The 26,049-nt window shown below is 37.0% G+C and overlaps 1 protein-coding gene and 1 pseudogene across 1 annotated transcript; both read left to right on the forward strand.

Moving 5' to 3' along the window:
- Positions 1-13,499: 13,499 nt before the first annotated feature.
- Positions 13,500-20,692, forward strand: LOC103419872 (putative glucose-6-phosphate 1-epimerase). The gene is made up of 9 exons (XM_029095796.2): positions 13,500-13,902; positions 15,795-15,869; positions 16,990-17,046; positions 17,129-17,289; positions 17,426-17,566; positions 18,303-18,405; positions 18,494-18,593; positions 19,546-19,793; positions 20,373-20,692. The coding sequence occupies exons 1-8, from the start codon at positions 13,708-13,710 to the stop codon at positions 19,758-19,760; spliced, it is 1,047 nt and encodes a 348-aa protein (XP_028951629.1). The 5' UTR covers positions 13,500-13,707; the 3' UTR covers positions 19,761-19,793; positions 20,373-20,692.
- Positions 20,693-22,481: 1,789 nt separating this feature from the next.
- LOC103419882 (BURP domain protein RD22-like) lies at positions 22,482-23,644 on the forward strand (annotated as a pseudogene).
- Positions 23,645-26,049: the final 2,405 nt, after the last annotated feature.

Here is a 26,049-nt window from a genome sequence, read left to right on the forward strand (position 1 = left end):
CCTAGTAGATTGGTGAACCAATAATCAACTCAAAACAAAGTGAGTTGAAATTAATACCTTTGTAGATTCCTCTTTGCATAAGCAAAGGCTAATCACCCAAAGAGATAGGGCCTTCATTCCTTGCTTCTTAGATCCATGGATTTGGATGGAAAAATAGGTTCTCCAAGTTCCCAAAATTGAGAACCTCTAAGTCTCTTCACCAAGGTTAGATTGTAGAAGAAATAAGTGACCTTGGAGTAGTAGGATTGCTAGATGTACCCTCCAAGGTGTTGGCCTCTTTAGAGAGAAATGGAGAGACAATTCTCACCAATTTTCCCCAAAAATAAACCCTTTTAATCCTTAATGAATATTTGGCTATAAAATCATTTATATAGTCACTTCTTTAGGTGACCTAAACAACCAAAACCCTAATTCATTTCATCATGGCCGGCCATTTAGGGGATTTTGGGCTTTTGGGCTTTAATGAATCTTTATTCATTAAATTGTCATACAACTTAAGTTAATGGGCTTGACGTTCGAAGCCCATTGGGCCTTAAGGTCCAAAACTATCCCGAAGTCTTTAACGAACTTATTCGTTTGATTAATTAACATATTAATTAATCCTTGCCATAAATAAATGATTAAACCATTTAATCATTCTTACTCATTTCCGTTTAATCTCCAATCTCTACCTTTTATGGTGTGCGATCCATTAGGTTCCTTTTAGCGAGGTAGTGGGCGATTAAAACCATTTTACATCGATTGTGAATTGAAACTATTTTCAATTCTCCCTTTAGTGATTACACACGTTTAGGGCTTCCACAAACCATGGTTGACGCCTAGCAGCATGTCATGGTTACCCAAGCTAATCAGAAGAGGTTAGAGAACCTATTCAGTTCGGGATTACAAATGCAATATGGTCTTTCTCTAATCTAATACTCTTGACCACATTGTTTGGTTTGATAGTTTATTTGTTCATGTCTACTATCCAATGTGAATCTTGTGCTTATATGATTTACTTGAATGTGATTTGGAAAGCATTCCCTAATCTCATTCATACTCTGGCCAGAGATTCTAAATCATATCATAGAGTATTCTCCCTCAACTGTTTGAAGGTTAGAGATCCCTTGTTGCGCATTCACTTGTCTCCATAGCTAAGTCACTTGACCCTAACGATGCCGTGGACACCCCAAGGGGGTGACTTTGACATAATCAAAGATCAAGGACTTAACCACAAGACAACTGTAATGCCTCAGGTCAAAGGACTACTTTGCATTATCCCAACCATGAGTTCTTATGTGACATGGAATATGAGAACTCTTCGTTGATCACGTTCAGTGTACTCATTCTCTATTGAGCACCTACGTACTTGTCTTGATGTCACACACACCAATGACTCGAGACTAATCACTCTCCCTGAGAGAAGACATAGTACGTACCGATCTTAACGGACTGTCAATGCCCAATTGACAATCCTATGATCAGAAACATTTAGGATGTGTCTACGAAAGAATGGTCTCATGAATCTAACTTCATTAGATTACATTCTCCCAATCACATATTCCTTGGACTTTATCGTTTAAGCATATAACATTTATATGAGACGGCTCAAACAATAATCTTTGCCCTTTATATGTAAAACTAGATTAGTTTAACATGTGAAATGTCCGTAAAGTATCATCACATGATTGGCTTTAGGGCACATTTCCAACAATCTCCCACTTGCACTAGAGCCAATCAGCTTGGTCATCAGTATGATACCTCTTCTGTAGTCATTTCATAAATGGCTGAGTAGTAGGCCTAGACAGTGGATATCTATATGTGTTATCCATAGAATCAACCTTGAGTATAACGACTTCACCATTATACATGATTCTCAATCATGTGGTTCAGTCTCTCATTTGAGTTCGGATCTTGATGAGACCTTGATTCCCAGGCTTGAGCTATCGCCCCATTAGTGTCATACACTTTCTGGTTGGAATCGAATAGAGAGTTCATAAATGAACTTTCCCATCCAAACAACATTGTTGTAAACTTCTATATGGCAATATATCTTGCATTCATAATGGAACACACTAAAGTCATTACTTTAATGTTTCCATCCAAATATCTCTTTAGTCATAATAAAGAGATATTCATTTATCTCTTCATTCATAATGAAGAAACATCCAATGATGGATTAGATTCATAATCTAATACATTTACGCTTCCATTACATTACTTTGATTCTTCCTCGATCTTTGAGGAATTTATCCTTTAGTATTTCTTATATACTTAAGAACTCACTTGACAGTTGCCATGGTTCTGATCCTGGGCTTGCACTGATATCGTCTTGTACCTGTTCTAGGTACAACTCATATCAATGTTTTTCATACAATATGAAATACATAAATCACCTTTCTGCGTATGCATAAAGGATTCAATTTACGCATTATTTCTTTGGGAGTCAAAGAGTACGCTCTCTTTGAGAATGGCAACTTGCTAGTCTTACTAGAGTCATCCTTCTAATTGAAGTTTATCATCATATGAGAAACTTCCTAGCATCCATTGTCTATTATTAGGGATTGATATAATCCAATTATATCATGAAATATATCATTATAGATTTCCATCCCATGTATATAGACTATATCTCCCATATACATTCTATCTTCATATAATGTATTAAAGTCATAACTTTAACGAAGAAGTATTCTTTTCATTTCCAAAATTAATATATCATATATATTTAAATTTTTAGGAACATGAGTAACTCCCACTAATCTTTTGTAAAACTAGTAAACAAAAGATTCATTTACATCTTTATGAGAAATCAAACGATTTGATCCTTTTTCTCATAAAATGCAAATAGCTCCCACTAACTTGCTAAGATCCATGATGGATGGATCTCTACAACTTACATGTCTTGTGATTTATAGTTTTAGACATATTATCAAGACTATCTTAATAATGTCCAAACATTGAATCACCATTTAGTTGTAGCTAGCAATCTTCGAATTAATTGAAACCAAGACTACGTCAAAAATGGTTCCTTTAAAGTCAACCATTCTATTTGATTGTAGTCACCTTAAGCTACCAATTAGCTATGAAGGTTTCATTATTTCGAGTCAAATGGTACTTTACCATTTCCTTGAGTATATATCGTATATGCACTCAATGTAGTCATAAGGATTTTATTCTTATTTCTTTCGAATTAAGAGGTGCAACTCTATGACATAGTCATAAAGTTCAAAACCATTCAACTGAGATGGTTTATAAATCCATATCGACTACCTTGGAGCTTGAGGTATAGGAACTAGGTTGTTATATTTGTTGATTACTTTCTTGTCTCTCAAAGAACTCATTCTTTGAGTTCTATCTCTCATTCATTTGCTTTTAGGCAAATCACATTGTAGAATTACAATGAACTACCCAACAAAACAACATTTGTTAGTTGGTTTATAGAAGCGATATCCAAAAGTTATTTTAAGGATATCCTACAAGATTGTTATCAAACAAATATTGCTTATTAGCACACAATCCCAAATCTTTAACATGCTTAAGATTTGACTTTCTTTCCAACTACATCTTATGGAGTCATGAAAATATTGGAAGATCTTCTCATTGACAATCATATTGTTTTAGAAGTATATATCCTATATATGGGTAATAGATAACATCTAACGAACTAAATCTTATTCGAGTTCGTTCTTCTCCTAATGGAGAAATACATTATCTTATGATGCTATTTTCCTTGATATCTTTCATGGAAACTCATCTAAAGTGTTACCTTTCCTTGGATCAAATCTAAGGAGGTAAATACTTTAGATGTCTTACTCATCAACTTACATTTCTTGAATTCTTTGAAACATTTTGCAAAGTATTCGGACTTGTGTTTATTCAAAATAAACTATAGTCCAACCGAGAGCGATCTTCGGTGAATGTTATCCAACATGAGTAGTATTATGTTTGTGGACAAGTGCCACTAACATCTAAGTGAATTAACCTCAACATCCTTGTGATTCTTTCTTCTTTCCAAAAGAATAAAGATTCGAACATTTCACCTCTATACAATTTTAACAAGAAGGTATTGGATCCGGATCTAACGATCCAAAACATCCATCTATGACCAACTCGTAATTTATGTTTTAGAGGTATCACAACTTTAGTTGGGATTAGTCACTATCTTGCAACCTTTTGGGTTTTAAGCATCATTATTTTCTAAACAGTTAACACTACCATATTATCTCTACTATAGAGATAATTAATTAGATTACCATAATCCAATCATTGATTAATAAAGAACATTGTTTTGTCAAACAAAACATTTATCCATTTCACATAGTGACGGAATTTAGTTCCTTAAAATTGGAATATAAAGACAATCTATGTTTTTCCAATTTCTTTGGTAGTTCATATGAGGAAGTAAGTACCATCTGCTTTCACAGAGATCTATATTAGATTCACGTTTCGAATGTGAAGTACTTTCTCTTCTCTCATTAATCTTCTACTTCTTATTAGCCACACTTTTACAATGATTGTAAAACATAGTTACTAATACAGAATCAAGCATTCAAGTAGAAGAACCAACTGTTTTGAACTTTTCAAGAACATTTTACAACACCTTCGAAAGGTGTGTTCTTGACACTTGCAAGACATTTCTTGCAAATACCCCTTCCAATGTCCATCCTTTCATAAAGAAAGTTTGTTCCCTTGGAGTTATTTATCTTCTTCATTTGACTTCTCCTTTGACTACAATAGTCATGGTCCCTAAACTCCCACTATCTCTCTTGAAACCTTTTTCAATTGTGTTATACACATCAAACATTTTGGAGAGCATGTGGTTTATTGTTCACTACATAGTTTACAATAAGCTTAGTGAACGATTAGGATAGGGAAACAAAGGTGAAGTCCTTGCCTAGTTTCCGTCTCGTTAAGTGTTTTAACACTTCAACACTTAATGATTCAAAATCATCATAAGTCCATGTTAATGGACTATTTTTGTCAACCAACCATTATGTTCTAAACATAATTACAAACCTTCAAGAGTTGTACAAGGCAACTCTCATTTCTTCATACAACAATTGTAAATGAAGAATCATGGCACATTAAGTGTTCATGCCTTTGTGCTTTCTTCTCAAGTTCCTTGTTCATGCAACAAAGAAACAAGCACTAAGTGTTTGTATTGACTAAGAGTTGTTCAAAGCAACTCCTATTTCTTCATACAACAAATTGTAATTGAAGAATTATGACATTTTAAAAGTGTTGTCCTTTTTATGATAGACCTTTTCTAACATATTCTTCTAATGATACATTATCAATAGTAAGATTGTGAGGATGAGACTACTTAGATACATATGCAATCCTTTTAAGACATTCTTTGGGATTGTGTTACCTAAGTACGGAAACTAAAACATTCGGTTTTTATTTGTCAAGTGTTGGATAGCGTTTGCAAATATATTGGTAAACAAATACATAACGAATATAAATTGATTGATTTTAAGCCATTTGATTCGGGTCTTTAAATCAAAATAGCACCACCCACTATTTTTGGCAAATTCCATATCCCTCATCGGAATTCGAGAGTTTTGGATGAAACTCTTAGTAGGTTATGGGAGACTCACTATTACCAAGCCCACCTCAGAAGAACTCCATATTGGCTAGCAACAATAATAATGAGAGAGTACGCTTACTCATTTGCAACTAATGCAAGTACCCATCTCGTTTGGCCTCTAGAGAATGATGCCTCAGAAGAACTCCATATTGGCACCATTGCACTTAGTTAAGTCATTCCCACCATGCTAGTTCAAGTAGGGGTTCAAGAATGGCCTCAGAAGAACTCCATATTGGCCACACTTGTTGCCTACCTTTCACTTCATCATATGTTTATAGGCTTCTCCTGAATGTAAGCACATACTTTGCAACCCCAGAACTGGACGAATACATTGTACGAGTCACAAACGATTGAAGCCCACCACGGTGGAAGGCCACGAAAGAGTGTTCTAAGCACTCTCACGCTTATCAACTTAATAATGGTTTGGTTGAGGGTTTTAGGTCTCATCACATATAAATATTCATTTTAATCTCTATTAAAACAATTTTGGTCCTATTACAACTATTGGTCCATCTCATTGTTTTAGTTGTACATAATACTCCCACTATGCTTATAAAACGATTTTTTAAAGCAAGAGTATATGATACTACTAACATAAACTTTGCATTCATTTGATGGATATAGTTGCCTTAGGGCCTTAGGATGATTATGAACCTTTGTTTAGATTCAACACGAGCCTTGTGTTGAATCTCGGTCTAGGGATGGTGATTAATTTTAGTTACGCGTTTAATCACATTAAGGTGTGTTGTCTTAGGGGCGTTGGACCCAACTACTTCATTTTCATGCATATCATATAAAGCAAGAAAGAAGTACTTCAAAGTAAAGGTGAGCTTATGCTCATTACAACATTTGCATATAACAAATTACTTTAAAGTAAAGAAGAGCTTAAGCCCTTTTACAACATTTGATCAAATCAAATTACAACCAAAATCTAATCTACACATTCCCATGGTTCAAACAAATTTGAAACGCCTTTCACATAGCTCAATTATATTAGGCTTAGGTTCATAATCACCCTTTAATTAATTAACACTTTAACTAATTAAATGAATGCAACATTTTCATTTGGTTTTTGTATCCATAAAATTGATTTAAATGGAGCTAAACAAAATGAAAATCCAATTCTCATTTAAAGAGACAAAACAATTTTGTTCTCATCCTATTTGGGCCATCATGCAATAACCACAACTTTTTGGGCCATATTGCGAAAACATAAACTTTTGGGGTCACTTTGTAAAAACACAAAAGTCACTACTTCATGTAAATACAACTAGAACCCAAAATTTAAATAAACTCAAAACTTCATTAAAGGAGCAAAACAATTTGTCCTTTAGCGTTTTTAGGCCTTAACGTCAAAACGTAAACTTTCGGGTCAAAGTACAAATACACAAAAGTATCAAAACTTTATGTAATTGCATAAAAGCCCCAAAAATACCCTATTTTAATAGGGTGGCCGGCCATTTAGGGATAAAAGGTGTGGTGTGTGTTTTGATTTATTAGTTTTGTCAAAAAACATTCAAGTGGTGCATAAGAAAAGAAATTCTTATCACATTTTCTTTTACCTTTCATAATGATGATATATATTTCTTTTGCTATTTAATCAAATATCTAATATTTTAAATATATGATAAATCATTTGAAAAACATATAACATAAACTTTATGAAATAATCAAAACTTTGAATCAAAACACCAAACCTTTTAGTTCTTGGCAAGAACATCAAGAACAATGAAGAACATCCATGAAAACCCATAAGAGCTCCATGAATGTTTTCAAGCCATAAAACTCAAATTTTCACCATTCAAAATGATGTTAACATCCTAGGGTACTTAGGGGTTACAAAAGTCACCTTAAAACACTTTTAACAAGACAAACATGAACCCAAAAAATCACCCTTTGGATTTGGCCGAAAATCCCCAAAATCATGGCACCAAATTTTAGCTCCAATATTCATCCTCATATGAACTACATCTACAACATTTGAGATGGAAAATTTTCAAACAAAATTTACATTCAAAGAAGCAAGAATAAAGCTTGTAACAATTACAACTTTTAAATCATAAACTTATGAACTACAAAACCCAAAAGGATTCACCAACTACTAGACCTAGGCTCTTGATACCACTTGAAGGAATTATTTTGAAAAACATGTTCATTTGAGCAACATCATATAGCATGCAATTAACAATTAAAGGCGGAATCATGCTTGTATGCACCAAAAAACAAAACATTACCATGAAATTCAAAGCCTAGTAGATTGGTGAACCAATAATCAACTCAAAACAAAGTGAGTTGAAATTAATACCTTTGTAGATTCCTCTTTGCATAAGCAAAGGCTAATCACCCAAAGAGATAGGGCCTTCATTCCTTGCTTCTTAGATCCATGGATTTGGATGGAAAAATAGGTTCTCCAAGTTCCCAAAATTGAGAACCTCTAAGTCTCTTCACCAAGGTTAGATTGTAGAAGAAATGAGTGACCTTGGAGTAGTAGGATTGCTAGATGTACCCTCCAAGGTGTTGGCCTCTTTAGAGAGAAATGGAGAGACAATTCTCACCAATTTTCCCCAAAAATAAACCCTTTTAATCCTTAATGAATATTTGGCTATAAAATCATTTATATAGTCACTTCTTTAAGTGACCTAAACAACCAAAACCCTAATTCATTTCATCATGGCCGGCCATTTAGGGGATTTTGGGCTTTTGGGCTTTAATGAATCTTTATTCATTAAATTGTCATACAACTTAAGTTAATGGGCTTGACGTTCGAAGCCCATTGGGCCTTAAGGTCCAAAACTATCCCGAAGTCTTTAACGAACTTATTCGTTTGATTAATTAACATATTAATTAATCCTTGCCATAAATAAATGATTAAACCATTTAATCATTCTTACTCATTTCCGTTTAATCTCCAATCTCTACCTTTTATGGTGTGCGATCCATTAGGTTCCTTTTAGCGAGGTAGTGGGCGATTAAAACCATTTTACATCGATTGTGAATTGAAACTATTTTCAATTCTCCCTTTAGTGATTACACACGTTTAGGGCTTCCACAAACCATGGTTGACGCCTAGCAGCATGTCATGGTTACCCAAGCTAATCAGAAGAGGTTAGAGAACCTATTCAGTTCGGGATTACAAATGCAATATGGTCTTTCTCTAATCTAATACTCTTGACCACATTGTTTGGTTTGATAGTTTATTTGTTCATGTCTACTATCCAATGTGAATCTTGTGCTTATATGATTTACTTGAATGTGATTTGGAACGCATTCCCTAATCTCATTCATACTCTGGCCAGAGATTCTAAATCATATCATAGAGTATTCTCCCTCAACTGTTTGAAGGTTAGAGATCCCTTGTTGCGCATTCACTTGTCTCCATAGCTAAGTCACTTGACCCCAACGATGCCGTGGACACCCCGAGGGGGTGACTTTGACATAATCAAAGATCAAGGACTTAACCACAAGACAACTGTGATGCCTCAGGTCAAAGGACTACTTTGCATTATCCCAACCATGAGTTCTTATGTGACATGGAATATGAGAACTCTTCGTTGATCACGTTCAGTGTACTCATTCTCTATTGAGCACCTACGTACTTGTCTTGATGTCACACACACCAATGACTCGAGACTAATCACTCTCCCTGAGAGAAGACATAGTACGTACCGATCTTAACGGACTGTCAATGCCCAATTGACAATCCTATGATCAGAAACATTTAGGATGTGTCTACGAAAGAATGGTCTCATGAATCTAACTTCATTAGATTACATTCTCCCAATCACATATTCCTTGGACTTTATCGTTTAAGCATATAACATTTATATGAGACGGCTCAAACAATAATCTTTGCCCTTTATATGTAAAACTAGATTAGTTTAACATGTGAAATGTCCGTAAAGTATCATCACATGATTGGCTTTAGGGCACATTTCCAACATCTTGGTACCGTTTTCTGAAGACGAGATCAAGACTGCCCTATTTCAAATGCATCCTACTTAAGCGCCCGGACCAGATGGGATGACACCAGGATTCTATCAGAAACATTGGGCTATTATTGGTCATGATATTTGTGAAGGTGTTCGTACTCTCCTTTCTTTAGGAAGTATGATGCGCCAAATTAATTTTACGCATGTCACTCTTATTCCTAAGAAAACGGACCCTACTTTCTTGTCTCAACTTTGGCCAATCAGTTTGTGTATTGTCATATATAAAATCTGCTAAAAAATGCTCACAAACAGATTGAAGTTGATTTTACCCGACATTATTTCACCTTCCCAAAGTGCGTTTATCTCTGGACGTTTGATTTCAGATAATTGTTTGGTGGCTTCAGAAATTGCTCATGCTATGAAAACTAAGAATAGTGGTTGTAATGGTGTGATGGCCTGAAGTTAGACATAAGTAAGCATATGATCACATTGAATGGTCTTTCCTAGAGCAAATGATGAGACGTTTGGTGTTTGCTGAGGAATGGATTAATTAGGTTATGATGTCACTTCTTTGTCTTACTCCTTTAAGCTTAATAGGGAACCAGTGGGTCTTGTACACCCTAAAAAAGGGATTTCGCAAGGGGATCCGTTGTCTTTGTTCTTATTTGTAATTTGTACAGAAGGCCTTTCGACTTTGTTGGATGATTGGAAAACTCAAGTACGGATACAAAGTATCAAGGTTTGCAATGGTGCTCCAAGTATTCATCATCTCCTCTTTGCCGATGATAGCTTTATTTTTGCCAGAAGCTCTTTCTAGGAATGTTGTGAATTGAAGGAGTTGTTAAAATGTTATGAATTGGCTTCGAGACAAGCGGTTAATCTTACCAAAAGTTGCATGTCGTTAAGTGCAAATGTGAATGAAATGGATGCTCAAGTACTTGCCGATTGCCTGGTATGAACCAGATGGAATACCATGACCGTTATCTTGGATTGCCGGTTCTCATTGGTAAATCTAAGAAGAAAACGTTTGCATATATTAAAGATTGGCTTTGGAAAAAGCTTAATAGATCGGCTTTGGAAAAAGCTTAATGGTTGGCGTGGGAGTTTCCTCAATAGTGCGGGAAAAGAGATTCTCATTAAATTTGTGGCTCAGGTAGTTCCCCTATATACCATGCAAACTTTTTTGCTTCCAAAGACATTATGTGATGAGTTAAATCAAATGGTGGCACAGTTTTGGTGGGGGGAAGAAACGGGTAAAAGGAGTATACATTGGGTAAGTTGGCAGAGGATGCGTAAGCCTAAAAGTGAAGGAGGGTTGGATTTTAAAGACTTGTATGCTTTCAACCTTGCCTTGCTAGCTAAGCAAGGTTGGCGAATTATTCACCACCCTCAATCACTTATTGCTCAAATTTTTAAAGTCCGTTATTTCCCTGATACAGATTTTCTTCAAGCTACCGTGAAGTCAAACTCGTCCTATTGTTGGAAAAGTGTAGCAGCTGCTAGAGTGTTGATTCAGTAAGGAGCACGTTGGAGGGTGGGAGATGGGTTGAATACAAAAATATGGGGTGATAGTTGGCTTTCGAGAGAAAATTATGCAAAGGTCCTTAGCTCTATACCAGTCGGTGTTCACCCTAACCTTACCGTGCAATCACTCATCGTGGATTCGATCTATGTTCAATGGAATTCACCTTTGATTCTCAAGATGTTCTTTGAAGAAGAGACCAACCTTATTATGAGCATCCCTTTGAGTTTGTTTGGACCACCTGATGAGTTGATTTGGATGAAGGAGCCAAAAGGAATTTTTATGACTAAAAGTGCATACTTCGTTGCTCGGTCATGTAGTGAAATATGTGGTGATATACTGAATGGTTTAGCTATGATGACGGAGATTTAGTTTCTTTGGAAGGCATTGTGGCGTGTTAAGGTACCAAGTAAAGTTAAAATATGTATTTGGATGAGCTATTTGAACGCTCTGCCAACTAGAGTCAATTTGAAGAATAGGAAGATTTTTATTGGTGATTGTTGCCCTTTTTGTACTAACGTTCCTGAAACAGTTGAACATGGTCTACTGTATTGTTCTTGAGCAGCAGCGATATGGTTTTCTAGTCCATTGGGGCTACAAACACTGTGACATAGAGAGGTTGGGTTTCAAGAGTCGTTATCTCGGTTGGTTCAATTTATCTTTAGGGAGAGCTTTGATTTGGCGTTGGTGTTGCTCTAGAAGATTTGGAATACTCGTAATGAATTACTTTGGCAAGGTTCGGTTTCACCACCACATGATATCCAATTACAAGCTCAGCCTTGGCTGTTGGAGTTTAAGAAGTGGAATGTAGTTCAGAAGCATAATAAGCCTATTGACACGCAGCCATAGAGGACACCAGAGGAAGGCTAGTTCAAGTGTAATTTTGATGGTGTGTGGGATGAACATGCAGCTATGGGAGGTGTTAGCGTCATCATTAGGAATGTAGCTGGGGAATTTATAGCAACTTTGGCTACGAAGTTGATTGGCATTGCATCTTCGATGCAGGTGGAGGTTGCTGCCGCTCGTGAAGTAGCTGTCTTTGCACATCAGTGACGAACTGACCAGTTTATTTTGGAAGGAGATGCATTGTTAGTAATCGTTTCAATTCAAAACAATGCAGTGACTAATCACGGGCCTTTTGGGCTTTTATTGGAAGACACCCGAAGGATTATGTAGTCATTCAAATCGTGGAAAGCAAGTTTTGTACGTAGAGATGCAAATTCAGTGGCTCATCGGCTAGCCAGATTCAGTTTAACCTTGGATCACCCGATTTCGTGGTTTGAGGAACCCTCTGATTTAATTTTTGACCTCTTGTTGGATGGTGGTTTTCATAGTTAATATTTTGTTTGTTTGAGAGGCTAGTCCTATTTATTATTTTGTTGGTTCGGAACACTCTTTTTCCCTTCATTCGGGTTACTTCCTGGGAAGGTTTTTATTGAGGCCCACTGTTAGCACCCAAGGTTTTTATCGAGGCCCACTGTTAGCACCCTTTTTCTAATTGTGCGTTGTTCCTATTATGAATGAATATCGTACTTGTTTTTTTTTTTAAAAATACTTGAATAACATAACAACATTTATTATGTATAATATAAACCTATAAAAAATCATTTAATAAATTTGATATTTGCCATCAATTGACTCAGTACCACATAAGAAAATGAAGACTTGATTGGAGAGAGTTTGTTGCCATTTGTTGTTGTTACATGTCTATGTGGCAGTTTTGATATTTTCTTAAGAGATGTTTATGTCCATTAATTAATGAAACCATCTTTGTTAACCAAAAGATAGTAAAAAGACTCCTTAGTCTTCTATCACACAAAAAAATGATGGGCAATAATGTAATTTCATAGGTTCAAAATTTACTATTTTTTATTGAAGCCTCACTTACCGGTGATGTTAAAATACCTCTAATATTTAAAAAAAAGCCAAAAACGAAAAACAAAAACCTCCCAGTCCCCCACGTTCTCTCTCTCCCTCCATCTCCTTCCCATTTTCTAAAAAAATGTGTTCATACACACAAAGTGTGTAGGCAAATGTTAGTACAACATAAAGAAGACAGAAGAGAGAACACTAAGAAATCAGGGGGTATTCAATCAGGATTTTAAGTGATTATCTGAAATTCAAGGTGTATTCAATTAGAATTTTAAGATACTTTATTAAAATCATTAGAAATATGGGTGTATTCAATTAAGATTTTAAAGAAGTTTATAACATTTCAGGTGTATTCAATTAGAAATTGATTTTAAAGAATTTGAGAAAGTTGATGAATTAGAGGGAATTGGAGAGATTTCGTAATGTATTGTAAGCATCCACAAATCTCATATCTTTTCATGAGATTTTGAGGGAATTGAATCAAAAGTTTATATGAAATATCTAAAAATCAATTGAACTCCATAAAAATTCATAAATTTATAAATTCATTAAAATATCTAAAATTCCTAATTGAATACACCCCTAAAATAAATAAATAAAAGGAGACAAGAGGAAGTTTCATGAGAGAGAAACAGGTTTCGTAATTTTGGTGACAGACACTTGACAGTTGGTCTGCTGATACTATCACACTTCTACTCTCTCACAGGGGCCTACAGAATTTCAGATATTAGCCTCCTCTGCCTTTCAGTTTCTCAAGCAACACCAACAGCAAGAAATAACCCATTCACGAGATCGATCGATTTACACAGAGAATGAGCAGCGACAAGGCTCCGAATCCAACCGCTGCTTCTGCTGCATCGGCCATTAATGCATCGATTGATACTAGCAGTGGCGCTCGCGCTGTTGCTAATGCTAACGCAAGCCTTCATCCCGGCGTTGAATCCAGCAAGGGCGTCAATGGCCTCGACAAGCTCGTCCTCCATGATCCACGAGGCAGTTCCGCGGAGGTAATTCCTCTGAAACGACGTCCTTCTCTCTTTTGTTCGCCTTCGAGATCTGATGCTTGCTTGGTCGCTCGGCTTCGTGTTTCTGTTTGAGAACTGACATTCTTCGATTCATTTTGATATCCTTGTTTTTTGTTTCCTTTGTTTATTACGGTTTGGTGAATTTAGGGTTTGTTGATTCTCTGCTTTCCGATTTTGTCCTCTTTTAAATTGTTTGCTTCGATTTGTTTGGTTTAATTCTTGATCAATTGATTACTAGGTTTTGTGTGTTTATCAGGCTAAGTTTAATCTTGGCCTTAATTGTTTTAAGGACAAACAATGTGTTTCTCTATGGTTTCCGAGTGTAGAAATCTGTTTGTTATTGTGAAATTTCCTTGCACAAACGTAAGCCTCATCATCGTATCGGCTTCAAGTTTTTTAGTAATTTCCCATTTTTGTACAATTTTGGAGGATTGGGAAGTGTCTGCGGTTCTATTAATTGTTGGGTGTACCGTCATGTTGATGTGAGTTTCAGGCTGTGAGTCATGCGGTTTTATTTTCTTGTTACTCCCAATTAATTTTACTGTTTGTTCATATTAGAAACTAGTTGTTGCGGTCTGTTGTGGACAAAAATTATATTATTGAAGGACGAACTCATCATTTCCTTTCTGGGTATAATTGAAGTCTGATTTGCGAGGAACAGTAGGTCCACCAATACCATTAGGGGCTTTCCAAAGGTTTGGAAGTTCATGAAGTTTTAAATGAATCAGTATGACAGCTTTGATTTTCCTTGCTAAAATAGATATTTGTAAGGAGATGCACATCAAAGTTCTATTAGTTCAAGAAGTAGGGCATTGAAATGAGGACATGTGAGATAGTTACTGGTGTTATGCTTGTGCAAATTATCAGATTTATCCTAAAATCAAATTTTTGATTACCTTAAAGAAACACTCATGAAGGACAAACCGAAAGGACTGCTGTAAGAACTCATGAAGGACAAATCAAAAGCTTTCCCATAATTGTAGGGTTACACCAAGGCTCATCTTTAAGTCCTTACCTTTTTGCATTGGTAATGGATGAGTTAACAGGAGATATTCAAGATGATATTCCTTGGTCGATTGGAAATTAATAGTCTTAGAGGATTAAGTTGTTTTCCTAGTTGGAGTTGTTTTCCCAATTGGAGTTGGTTTCTCAATTGGAGAAGGATTCATGACTAGATTCCAATTAGGATTAGTAATCCTTATTGAAGAAGACCTTTATTATGTCTATATAAAGGGGCTATTGTACTAGTTTTGGGGAGGGAGCAAAACAATAAATTGTATACCACTCAAGGGATTAGAGTGAGAGAATATTGTAAAGTGTGCGAGAGAAAAGAAAAGAAAGGTTATTTCTTGTTCTTGTTCTTTCAGGTTTTTCGTTAAGTCCTAGTTCTAGAGATTTGGCAAGATTATTGGTTGTACTCATTATTGATATAGTAAAAGATTGTTGTTGCTGTCCCGTGGATGTAGGCACATATTGCCGAACCACGTAAATTCTTGGTGTTATTTATCTTGGTTATTTGTTTTTTGATTTCTGGAGTTTGTTCTTGTTTTTCCCATTCTTAAACGCGATATTCTCAACACATGCTAATGCTCCATTTTTTATTTACCGCCTCATCTTGCTTGGTTTGACTATTCTTGCTAGATTTAAACACTAATATATTCATTGGTACTGCACCCTGAATTATTTTGGTCTGCATAGTTTCACTTTCTATCTTTGTTTTGTTTAGTTTTTAGTAGTTGTCAAAAGTAATGTTTTACTATTAGGGGTTGATACGTTTGAGAATATAATCAGGCTGCAGAAGCATATTCCCAAGGATGATTATAGTGGCCTTTCAATTTCTGTGCCTTATAAGTACTTGTTCTTGGGCTTTTCAGGTGTATCTGTACGGGGCTCATGTAACTTCATGGAAGAATGATCATGGAGAGGAATTGCTATTTGTTAGCAGTAAGGTGCTATGCAGCTATTTATGTCAATACTTTAATTATTTTATTTTTCTAGGCGTAAGTTCTCTTGATTTTTCTAATGAACATCACTGGAGAAATTTCCATTTATTTTTAGGAAAACTAATGAAAAGGACTTGAAAACTTTGAGTTTTAATGATAAGGACAAAATAAAGGGTAAAGTGAATAGTACCAGGATTGACTTTTTAGTGTAAAAATGTGGTTTTTCGTTAAAATGAACAGTACCGGATGCTTTTCATTAAAATTCCCTTTATTTTTTTATTTTCTTTTGAATTGTACAATGCTGTGTAATATCAATGGGGATTCTTTGACATACTTCTTTTGCTCTTAATTTTGAAAATGCTTTAAGCTTTGTATTAATCAGAGCACCTAATCTAACTACTTGGATGAACAAGTGCTAATGTGTTATGTATGCATTAAACAGATGGAAGCTTATTGTATTGTAGTAACAAACATGTGAAAGGATATCAGTGCATGTTGGCATTGTGGTTCTGCATTATGTGGAGTGAGCGGTGTTGGCATACACTGTAATAAAGTTATGTCGTCCAAATTTTTGCGTACCAACTCAGTTTACTTCTTATTCTTTTAGTTTAGGCAGTCTCTAGGATTTGGTCAGTTGCCTTACTGGATGGTCTGCACTCCTGGGAGGATATAAGGATGTTGATTATAAATTCTTGGAAGTCTTGCAACACTGTTTTCAATTCCTGCCATGAAACGTGAGATGACTAGGGATGGCAGTTTTCCCTGTGACGCTCAGTTCTCTCAGGGACCCACAAAGAATGGGGAAGGCATGGGGTTGGGGACGGCAATCTTTTTTCTTCCAAATCAGGTTCGTTTATGGGGATGCAGACTGAGGTCCCTGCCCCATACCCATCCTCAATTCCATCCCTGTTCCCCACCCGGAATTTTTTTTAATTTCATATCATATTATTCTGTTTAAATGGATTTTGCTATCAATATATGCAGAAAGGGATATCACCTTATTTACTTACATGCATTTCACAATGGCAAGGGGACTGATTTCGTGGCATATTTCCTCCTCCTTTTATTTTTGCTCTTCATCCAAAAAAAATCATCTGAAGTGTATAATTTCTTTTTTCTTCTGCAGGCTATATTTAAGCCCCCAAAAGCAATTCGTGGGGGAATCCCATTATGCTTTCCGCAAGTATGCATTCCTTTTTGACTGTCGATCTTGCTTTATTTTATTGTTCATCCTCATGAAGGGAACTTGTACCTTATTTATGCAGTTTTCCAATCTTGGTTCTCTTGATGCACATGGATTTGCTAGAAACAGAGTTTGGAGCATCGACACCGATCCATCTCCTTTCCCAACAAATAGTCCCAATAAAGTTTCTGTTGACTTGATCCTTAAGCCTACTGAGGAAGATATGAAGACCTGGCCTCACAGGTAAATACTGGGAATAATTATTGATATATTATTTTTTAAGCCATTGGAGGAAGATTCTAATTGGAATCTACATAATCTTCTGTTGTTGCTTCAACTTTATAAGGTTTCTTTTACTTGATTTCATGTTCAACTGAAGTTATGAGTTCCGACTGCGGGTAGCTTTGGGACCTGGAGGAGATCTGACGTTGATATCTCGCATCAGGAATACTAACACCGATGGGAAGCCATTCACATTCACATTTGCATATCACACTTACTTCTCTGTTTCAGATATCAGGTTATTCATCCACTTGATCGGTGCTAGAAATGATATTTATTGTTAGTTGGCATATTTATTTAGCCACCAAGTGAACCAAACATGTAAAGGGACTCTAAAATTGAAAGATTTGTGTCTTGTTTCCTGCTTTATTGAATATGTAAGCATACTAGCACAGTGTGGGTATCAATTTTATAGGGGTTGGAAATTGTTACCCCTTAGGAACAGTTTTTCCTTCACTTCAGTAGTCACCAGAGTATGACTGGCTTAAACGTTTCATCTGTCTAAGGCTGTCTGTGCTGCATTTTTTTTACTAAATGGTTAATTACTTAAAGTTATGTACTAGGTCGCATCCATGTGAAAAAAAACTTAGAAGATAAAGTAAAGGCCACTGACAAAAATCCACCAAGCTCATAACATGGGTAAAACTAATTCACTTTTAATTGATGACAATAAATCTTAATCCGAAATGTTAAAATGATAAGATTATTGGTAGATCCTTCAATGAAGGGCCACTTAAAAATTCAACGTTAATCAGATCTTAGTTTTTGCGAATTTGTGCAATATGACAGTTGGAATGGAAATGTAAAACCTTTGTCTCTGCCTTTTGCATCAGTCGTTATTATACCAGCAGGGATTACTGCATCATTGTGCTTGTCCTCAATTTTAATGCCATATCATGTAACATACAGTTGAAAGAAAGCAACAGTTCTGGATGGTATTGAAATTTTGAATTTTTCATTGTGCCTGTGTTCAGCGAAGTTCGTGTAGAAGGATTGGAAACATTGGATTATCTTGACAACATGCAGAACAGGAAACGTTGCACTGAACAAGGCGATGCTATAACATTTGAGTCAGAGGTAAGCTTAAGTTGCTATTCATTCTTAATTTGTTGCATTTATTAATTTTGTTCATTTCTTTTCACTTTATTTTCCTAATAATAATTAGGTGGACAAGATATATCTCAGCACTCCTACAAAGATTGCCATTCTGGATCATGAGAAGAAGAGAACATTTGTAATACGCAAAGATGGTCTTCCAGATGCCGGTTAGAATTAACATGTTCAATCATTCATAATGAAGTTATTGCTGCCTGAATTTATTTTCTTTATTTTCAAAATTTCCAGAGTCCTGACTGAAGCATATTGTGGCTTTTTTTTTTTTGAAAAGAAACGAAAGAATTTTATAAAACGAAAGAATTACAAAAGAGAAACAACAACCACAAGCAAAAGAAAACCACCCGGAGCTAAAAGAAAACAAGCAGGGGCCCCTAAAGAATCACTAAAAGAACAGAGGAAAAGCTAGACCAAGTCAAAAAACGGCAGCTAACAGATCCCTAAAAATAGAAGAGAAATTGTAATCTCTAAACTCCACTGAAACCGAAGCCCAAAGGGCTGCCCAGTGTTTTACTCTATCCCAAATCTCCTCAACCCCCACTCCCTTGTACTCCTCAAAGACTCTTTTATTACGCTCCAACCAAATGTTCCAGAAGAGGGCCATCAACAGAGATCCCCACAAAGTTTTGGCTTTCCTCCCTTTCCCTAGGCCTTCGAACTTAGTACTAAGGAGCTCAAAACAGCCCTTTGGAGTGACCCATCTCATTCCAGCTTCGTTGAGCAATTTCCACCAAAGTTGAATGCTATATGGACAGTGGAGGAAAACATGGTTGACGCTTTCCTCCCCGGAATTGCACAATGCGCACCAATGGGGGGAGAAACAAACAAAAGGCATTCGTCTTTGGACTTGATCACACGTATTAACCTTCCCAAGCGCCACTAGCCACACAACGGATCGAATTGCTGTATCATATGACTCATGATATAACTAGGATTAGTGGAGGGAACTCTTGTTCTTTCTTCGTGCTTTTAAAATATTATTCTCTGATTTGATTTATTTACAAGTTGACATTGAAGAATTATAATGTCAAATACCTGCCCTCATAGTGTTCGTTGGAATTGTATTTTGTACTGTAGTGATTAGTTTTCTGTTTCCCCATTCAGTTGTATGGAATCCCTGGGATAAGAAGGCGAAGGCTTTGACTGATTTTGGAGACGATGAATACAAGCATATGCTGTGTGTGGAGGCCGCTGCTATTGAGAAACCAATAACATTGAAACCTGGAGAGGAGTGGAGAGGAAGGCAGGAGCTTTCAGCTGTTCCTTCCAGTTACTGCAGCGGACAACTAGATCCTCGAAAGGTTCTCCAGGGAATCTGAAAGGTCCATCATGCTGGCCTATATTTTGTACAGGTACTTTCCCCGAGAGTTAAAACTGCTGAATATCTAATCAAACATTTGGTGCTGGCCTTTGACTCCGTCACTAATGTCTGATGCATCAAGTAGGCCTTCCTTGAAAAGTTAAAGCATAAGCATTAGAATGAATTCGTACTTACCGATTGGTAACAAACTGTAACGATTTTGAATGTTAGCTCGTTGGCACCTTTCCACCTTTCATAAAATTGACTAAGCCTACCCGAAATGTTTTTATTACTTAAATTTATTTCACACACAATGAATTAATTGTATCTGCGTCTGTTTTTCTCTCTGCTGAAGTATGTTAGTAACTAAAAGGAAAGGGATTTCATGCATCGTTTGTTTTTGCAATGTAATTTGGTTTATGGGTTATGGTGGTAGAGAGATGGGTAGTTCAGGTTTTAGTTCAATCAACCTCTCATATTCTCAGAAGAGATTTTTGAGGATTCGGGAATGCAGAGGGGTATGGTTTCATGGATATGTGAATTGAAGAAAACGCTAATGTACCGTTTGTGTTATTGGTATGATCATAACTAAGTTGGTAATAGTGTCTAGTGTATACCTTTTATTCTGCAGGTGTGTTGTTGCACATGTACATCGGCCGGGACAACAAATTCTGCTCACTATTTTCACTTGGAGAAGCTTAGTGTGTGGGGTGAAATGATCGAATCATGAGTACCTGACTCAAGATAATATGTTTTAAAAGTCGAATTTTGTGGAAGGAAATTACCTCGAGTGAAAATGGTCGACACTTGCTCCGGTGGATGAGAGATTACATGTTTCTATTAAAAGAAATCTCTTACATGGGTTGAAAGTAAATGTTATTTTCGTTTTACATTCGATTTATATTATATATTGCTCGTGATCCACGGAAAAAGCGAGATGAAATTTGAACATATGATTGTGAGGAAAATGGCCTTTTATTTTTGTCAAATTTCTCGTGAAGAATTTCGAAATGGTATTAGATTTTCCGTTCGCCCCATGGTAGACTGGACTTCCGCTGCGTAGCGAGTCCGCTTGCCGGTCAAAAGTATCCACCTTACTCAAACCCGTTTTGATGAGTTACGTACACAAAAGCTTGATTTAACCGTGTATGCAATTGAGTAGGCAAATATTGCCTATCCATTTGCCCTACTCCATCAATGTAGTTAATATTGCCTAGTTCAACATGAGTACAAAAATCAAGCCCTTCGTATCGTTTTGTTTAAATAAAATGCTAGCACACTTCTCTTGATTAATAGTATAGATTCTTTGTGGATAAATATGACACGGATATAAGATAACAGTAAGATTGTATTTCTACTCATCATTCTAAAGTGGTGAAAATGCTCACCACTTTGCTAATCATTGTTTGATGAGTTTACATTTTAAGAATCAGGTAGCTAGATAGATTAAATCAAACTCATCCAACTATGATTAGTGGGGTATGGAAAGAAAATAAAATAGGACTTTACCTATTTGGTCTCCCCACTCAATTTTGTCTAGTTTAGCAAGTAGCGGTCTATCATGTTGTTAGGGCCCTGCTTTTCAATCTATTGTGTCCAACTTCAAACTCTCTTGCTTCCCATTAGTATAAACTTCCCCTTAGCACACACTAACGACCGTGCCACATTTTTTTTCTTCTATTTTTTATTTTTTATTGATAACTTACATATTTCATACATCTATTCTTAGTCTCTTTGTGATATTTTTGACTTAAAGTAGTTACGTATTACCCTCTATTGGGTTAGTGTGTAGTTAATCATATTTTAGAGTCCATTTGAGGGCAAATGAGGCAAAAGGGTGCTAAAAGTGGAGAATTGAATAAGGATGTTGATGTAGAGAGAAAATTACAAGTGGAAAATTGAAGATGGTGATGAACATAACCCTTTAGAAGATCAATAACAAAAAAAAAAAAAAAAAAAAACGTGTAAAGTAAATGCTCAATTACTGAGATGTCTTGGCATTTTGTAACAACCTCTTTAACCTCATAAAAACTTGTCTTTTAGCCACTTTTACATACACCTTTCATTCTGGACGAATTTCACAACTTTATCCACTATTTTTCTCTCTTTTCATCCACACTCAAAACTCTAGTTGTTCCCTACACTTCCGCCATCACCGAACACTCATCCTAATAGGATGTTCTTGGAGAAGTTCAACATTAGAATTGCTTCAAGGGTTTCCTCTCTTTGATTTATTTTCACTCATGTTGTGTGTTTGTACCATACTTAGGGCCTCCGTATTTAGATCTCGTATAAATACTCGGGGGACTTAAATGTAATTATGTAATAAAGGAATGGGCAAATATGTAATAAGTGAGGAGCCCTTATTCTATAAAAGGGACTCCTCACCCTCACAATTAGGGGAGGCCATTTCTTAAGCCCCATCATCCTCTCAAAGCTCTCATCCCACGGGATAACAGAGAAGTTCTCTCTCCCTCTTCAACATCTCAAAGAAATACAATAATCAGTGTGGACGTAGCCCAAACCTTGGGATGAACCACGATACATCTTGTGTTATTCACGGTCGGATTTACGTTGTTCCAAGACCCCTCCGGTTTTGTGCATCAACATTTGGCGCCGTCTGTGGGAATCGATACGAAAAGTTGTGTCGGTTCTCTTTCATTTTTTCACATCCACTGTGAATCTGCAAAAACCCACAAACCTCACTGATTTTTCCAGAAAAAAACATTCACTAGCTCTGAGTTACTTTCTTTCTTCATCCATTAGCATTCTGTTCCAATATTTTCAGTCTCAATGGGGTTCTGTCTCCCTCACATCCTTGCTTTTCTAACTCTCACACTGGAGGCATGCCATGCTGCTCTACCACCTCAACTTTAATGGAACTCTGTCTTGCCAAACTCAAAAATGCCAAAAGCTATCAGTGAACTTCTCTAGCCTGCAGATTTCACAGAGGATAAGAGCACCTATGTTGTAGTAGGAAAGGGTGGTGTCAACGTTGATGCAGGAAAAGGAAAGCCCGAAAGCACCCATGTTGATGTTGGGAAGGGTATTGGAGTACATGTGGAAGTCGGAAAAGGAAAGCCAGGCGGTGGCACTACCATGAACGTAGAAGGCAAAGGCGATGCTAGGGTGAACACCGGGAAGAGAACCAACGTTGGTGTTGGCAAAGAAGGAATGTCCGTAAACATAGGGCACAAGGGAAAGCCCGTGTATGTTGGAGTAAAACTAGGACCAGACCTTTTTAACTACTAGTATGCAGCCACCAAAACCCAACTCCATCAAGACTCAAACGTTGCTATTTTCTTCTTGGAGAAAGACATACGTCCTGGAACAACAATGAACTTGCACTTCACCACAAATTCAAACACGCAAACTTTTATGCCGCACGAAACTGCGAAATCTATCCCATTGTCGTCCAACAAGCTGCCAGAAATCTTCAACCAATTTTCAATGAAATCAGGTTCTGTGGAAGCGGATATAATCAAGGGTACAATTCAAGAGTGTGAGAATCCAGCCATTAGAGGAGAGGAGAAATATTGTGCTACCTCTTTGGAGTCCATGATTGACTTCAGCACTTCTAAGCTCGGATTTACGTTCCTTCCTCGCCTACCTCCTCACAAGGAGCAGAAGCTAGCCTCGAAGAGCAGAGGGTTGCTGACGTGGGCTCTGGTCCAGATGGGTCAGGCTGGCGATTGTGTGGTTGCCCTCCGTGTGCTCAATGGATCTCAAGCTCAAAATATGCAGAGGAACATCAATCAAGAAAAAACCAATGATGAAAGTAGAGATCTGGAAATGGACTGTGTGAGGGGAAAGTGGTTAATTGAAAAATTAAAGAAAGCAAAAGGAGAAAGTTGTGCTCGCGATTTCATGGCTGTGAGAAAGCAAAGGGATAATGCCACGTGAAATTATTTTCTGAGAAAGTGAAAAGAGAACGACAAAAGCAAAAGAGGGAGGTGCAACCTGTCACCTCTATTCGTTGTTTCAAGCGAGGCAAGCTTCAAAGTTGCAGAGAAAACACAAAAGCAAAAGAAAGGTGCGGTGGAAAAGAGAAAAGCAAAAGTAAGGAATAAACACCCTACCAGAATGATGTGATTTATTTTTCTTATCTTTCGGAGACATCTGTATAAACCCCATCAGAGGGTAACTAAAAAAAAAACAGCAAGCCCAAAATAATGGGCTGGAGTGTTATGTAGAAGGCGAAGGCCCATATGCCCAAAAGAGCCAGACCCTCTATTATCACAAACCAAGTGATCAAAAGTACGTCTAGTACTACAAAAAATTATTCGGCAGCCTGCCGCTATTATCACCAACCAAGTGATAAAAAATATGCCCAGTAGCCCAGTACTCCAAAATTATTCGGTAACCTGCCGCTATTATCACCAACCAGGTGATCAAAAGTACACCTAGTACTCCAAAATTATTCGGCAACCTGCCGCTATTATCACCCACTAGATGATCAAAAGTACGCCCAGTACTCCAAAATTATACATGAGCATCACTCATGTCATTCATACATAAACATTCATGAGCATCAGTCATGACAATCATACATAAACATGCATGACCATCATTCATGTCAACAATCATGAGCATCACTCATGTCAACATCCATGAGCATCACTCATGTCAATCCACATAAACATTCATGAGCATCACTCATGTCAATCTAGCTTCAAAAGCTTCATTTACAGAGCTCTAGCTTCGAAAGCTTCATTTACAAAGTTCTAGCTTCAAAAGCTTCATTTACAAAAGCTCCAGCTTCGAAAGCTTCATTTACAAAGCTCTAGCTTCGAAAGCTTCATTTACAACACTCTAGCTTTGAAAGCTTCATTTACAGAGCTCTAGCTTCGAAAGCTTCATTTACAAAAGCTCCAGCTTCAAAAGCTTCATTTACAGAGCTCTAGCTTCAAAAGCTTCACTTGCAAAGCTTCACCTACAAAGCTTTAGTGCAGGGTATACAAATGTTGCATCCCAACAACCGCCACTTCGGCCCATACATGGATTCAATTTGAAGTCTCCAGCCAACTGACTCTATTGACCGAAGACTTGGGGGACTACATTAGGTACCATATATTGGGCCTCAACTGGGCCTCATGAAAAATACTTGGGGGACTCAGCCCATTATTTATGTATTGAGGAGCGAGCCCTTATTCTATAAAAGGAACTCCCTCACTTTCATTAGAGAGCACCCATTATTCATGTATTGAGGAGCGAGCCTTTATTATATAAAAGAGACTCCCTCACTTTCATTAGAGAGCACCCATTATTCATGTACTGAGGAGCGATCCCTTATTTTATAAAAAGGACTCCCCCACCATCATTAGAGAGCATCCCCACCAGCTGAGCAACCGCCTCGCCGCGAGCATCACTCCTAACCCATTATTCATGTACTGAGGAGCGATCCCTTATTTTATAAAAGGGACTTCTTCACCATCATTAGAGAGCATCGCCGCCTGCTGAGCAACCGTCTTACCGCGAGCATCAACTCTTAGCCCATCACTTATGTATTGAGGAGCGAGCCCTTATTCTATAAAAGGGACTCCCTCACCTTCAACGCCACAAGTCGAGCCAACCAAGGCAATATAAGCCACAAGCCGAGCAACCTCGCAATATGTGTTACTTCTAGTTGAGTATCATTTCACATTGAGCACCGCCTCATATTGAGTATCAGTTCTAGACGACATCTAGTTACTTCAGCCCACACATGGACTGAATTTCAAGTCTCCAGCCAAAAGGCTCTCTTGACTGAAGACTTGGGGGACTACTGTTTATACCATACTTATAGCCTCTGTATTTAGATCTCGTATAAATACTCAGAGGACTTAAAAGTAATTATGTAATAAAGGAATGGGCAAATATCTAATAAGTGAGGAGCCCTTATTCTATAAAAGGGACTCCTCACCCTCACAATTAGGGGAGGCCATTTCTTAAGCCCCCTCATCCTCTCAAAGCTCTCATCCCACGGGATAACAAAGAAGCTCTCTCTCCCTCTGCAACATCTCAGAGAAATACAATAATTAGTGTGGACGTAGCTCAAACCTTGGGGTGAACCACGATACATTTTGTGCTATTTAGTTTCTTGCAGATTCACGGTCGGATTTACGTTGTTCCAAGACCCCTCCGGTTTTGTGCATCAACATTGTGCATTTCCAATTTAATCTCTGTAAACATGATGTGTAACTAAATTCATAGCTAGGGATTTCGATATAGCCTTGCAAAATTGGTCCATGTTTTTAAGTTAAAGTATTCAATTCATCAATCTGTCTGTTGTTTTATTCACTGAATCTATTGTTAATTTTTTTTGTTAA

This window comes from Malus domestica, chromosome 16, assembly GCF_042453785.1.
Source record: "Malus domestica chromosome 16, GDT2T_hap1".
NCBI classification, from domain to species: Eukaryota; Viridiplantae; Streptophyta; class Magnoliopsida; order Rosales; family Rosaceae; genus Malus; species Malus domestica.

Coding starts and splice junctions, on each gene's coding strand:
- LOC103419872 (XM_029095796.2), top strand. CDS start 13,708: ATGAGCAGCGACAAGGCTCCGAATCCAACCGCTGCTTCTGCTGCATCG. Junction 13,903..15,794: donor CACGAGGCAGTTCCGCGGAG/GTAATTCCTCTG, acceptor TGGGCTTTTCAG/GTGTATCTGTACGGGGCTCA. Junction 15,870..16,989: donor TGCTATTTGTTAGCAGTAAG/GTGCTATGCAGC, acceptor TTTCTTCTGCAG/GCTATATTTAAGCCCCCAAA.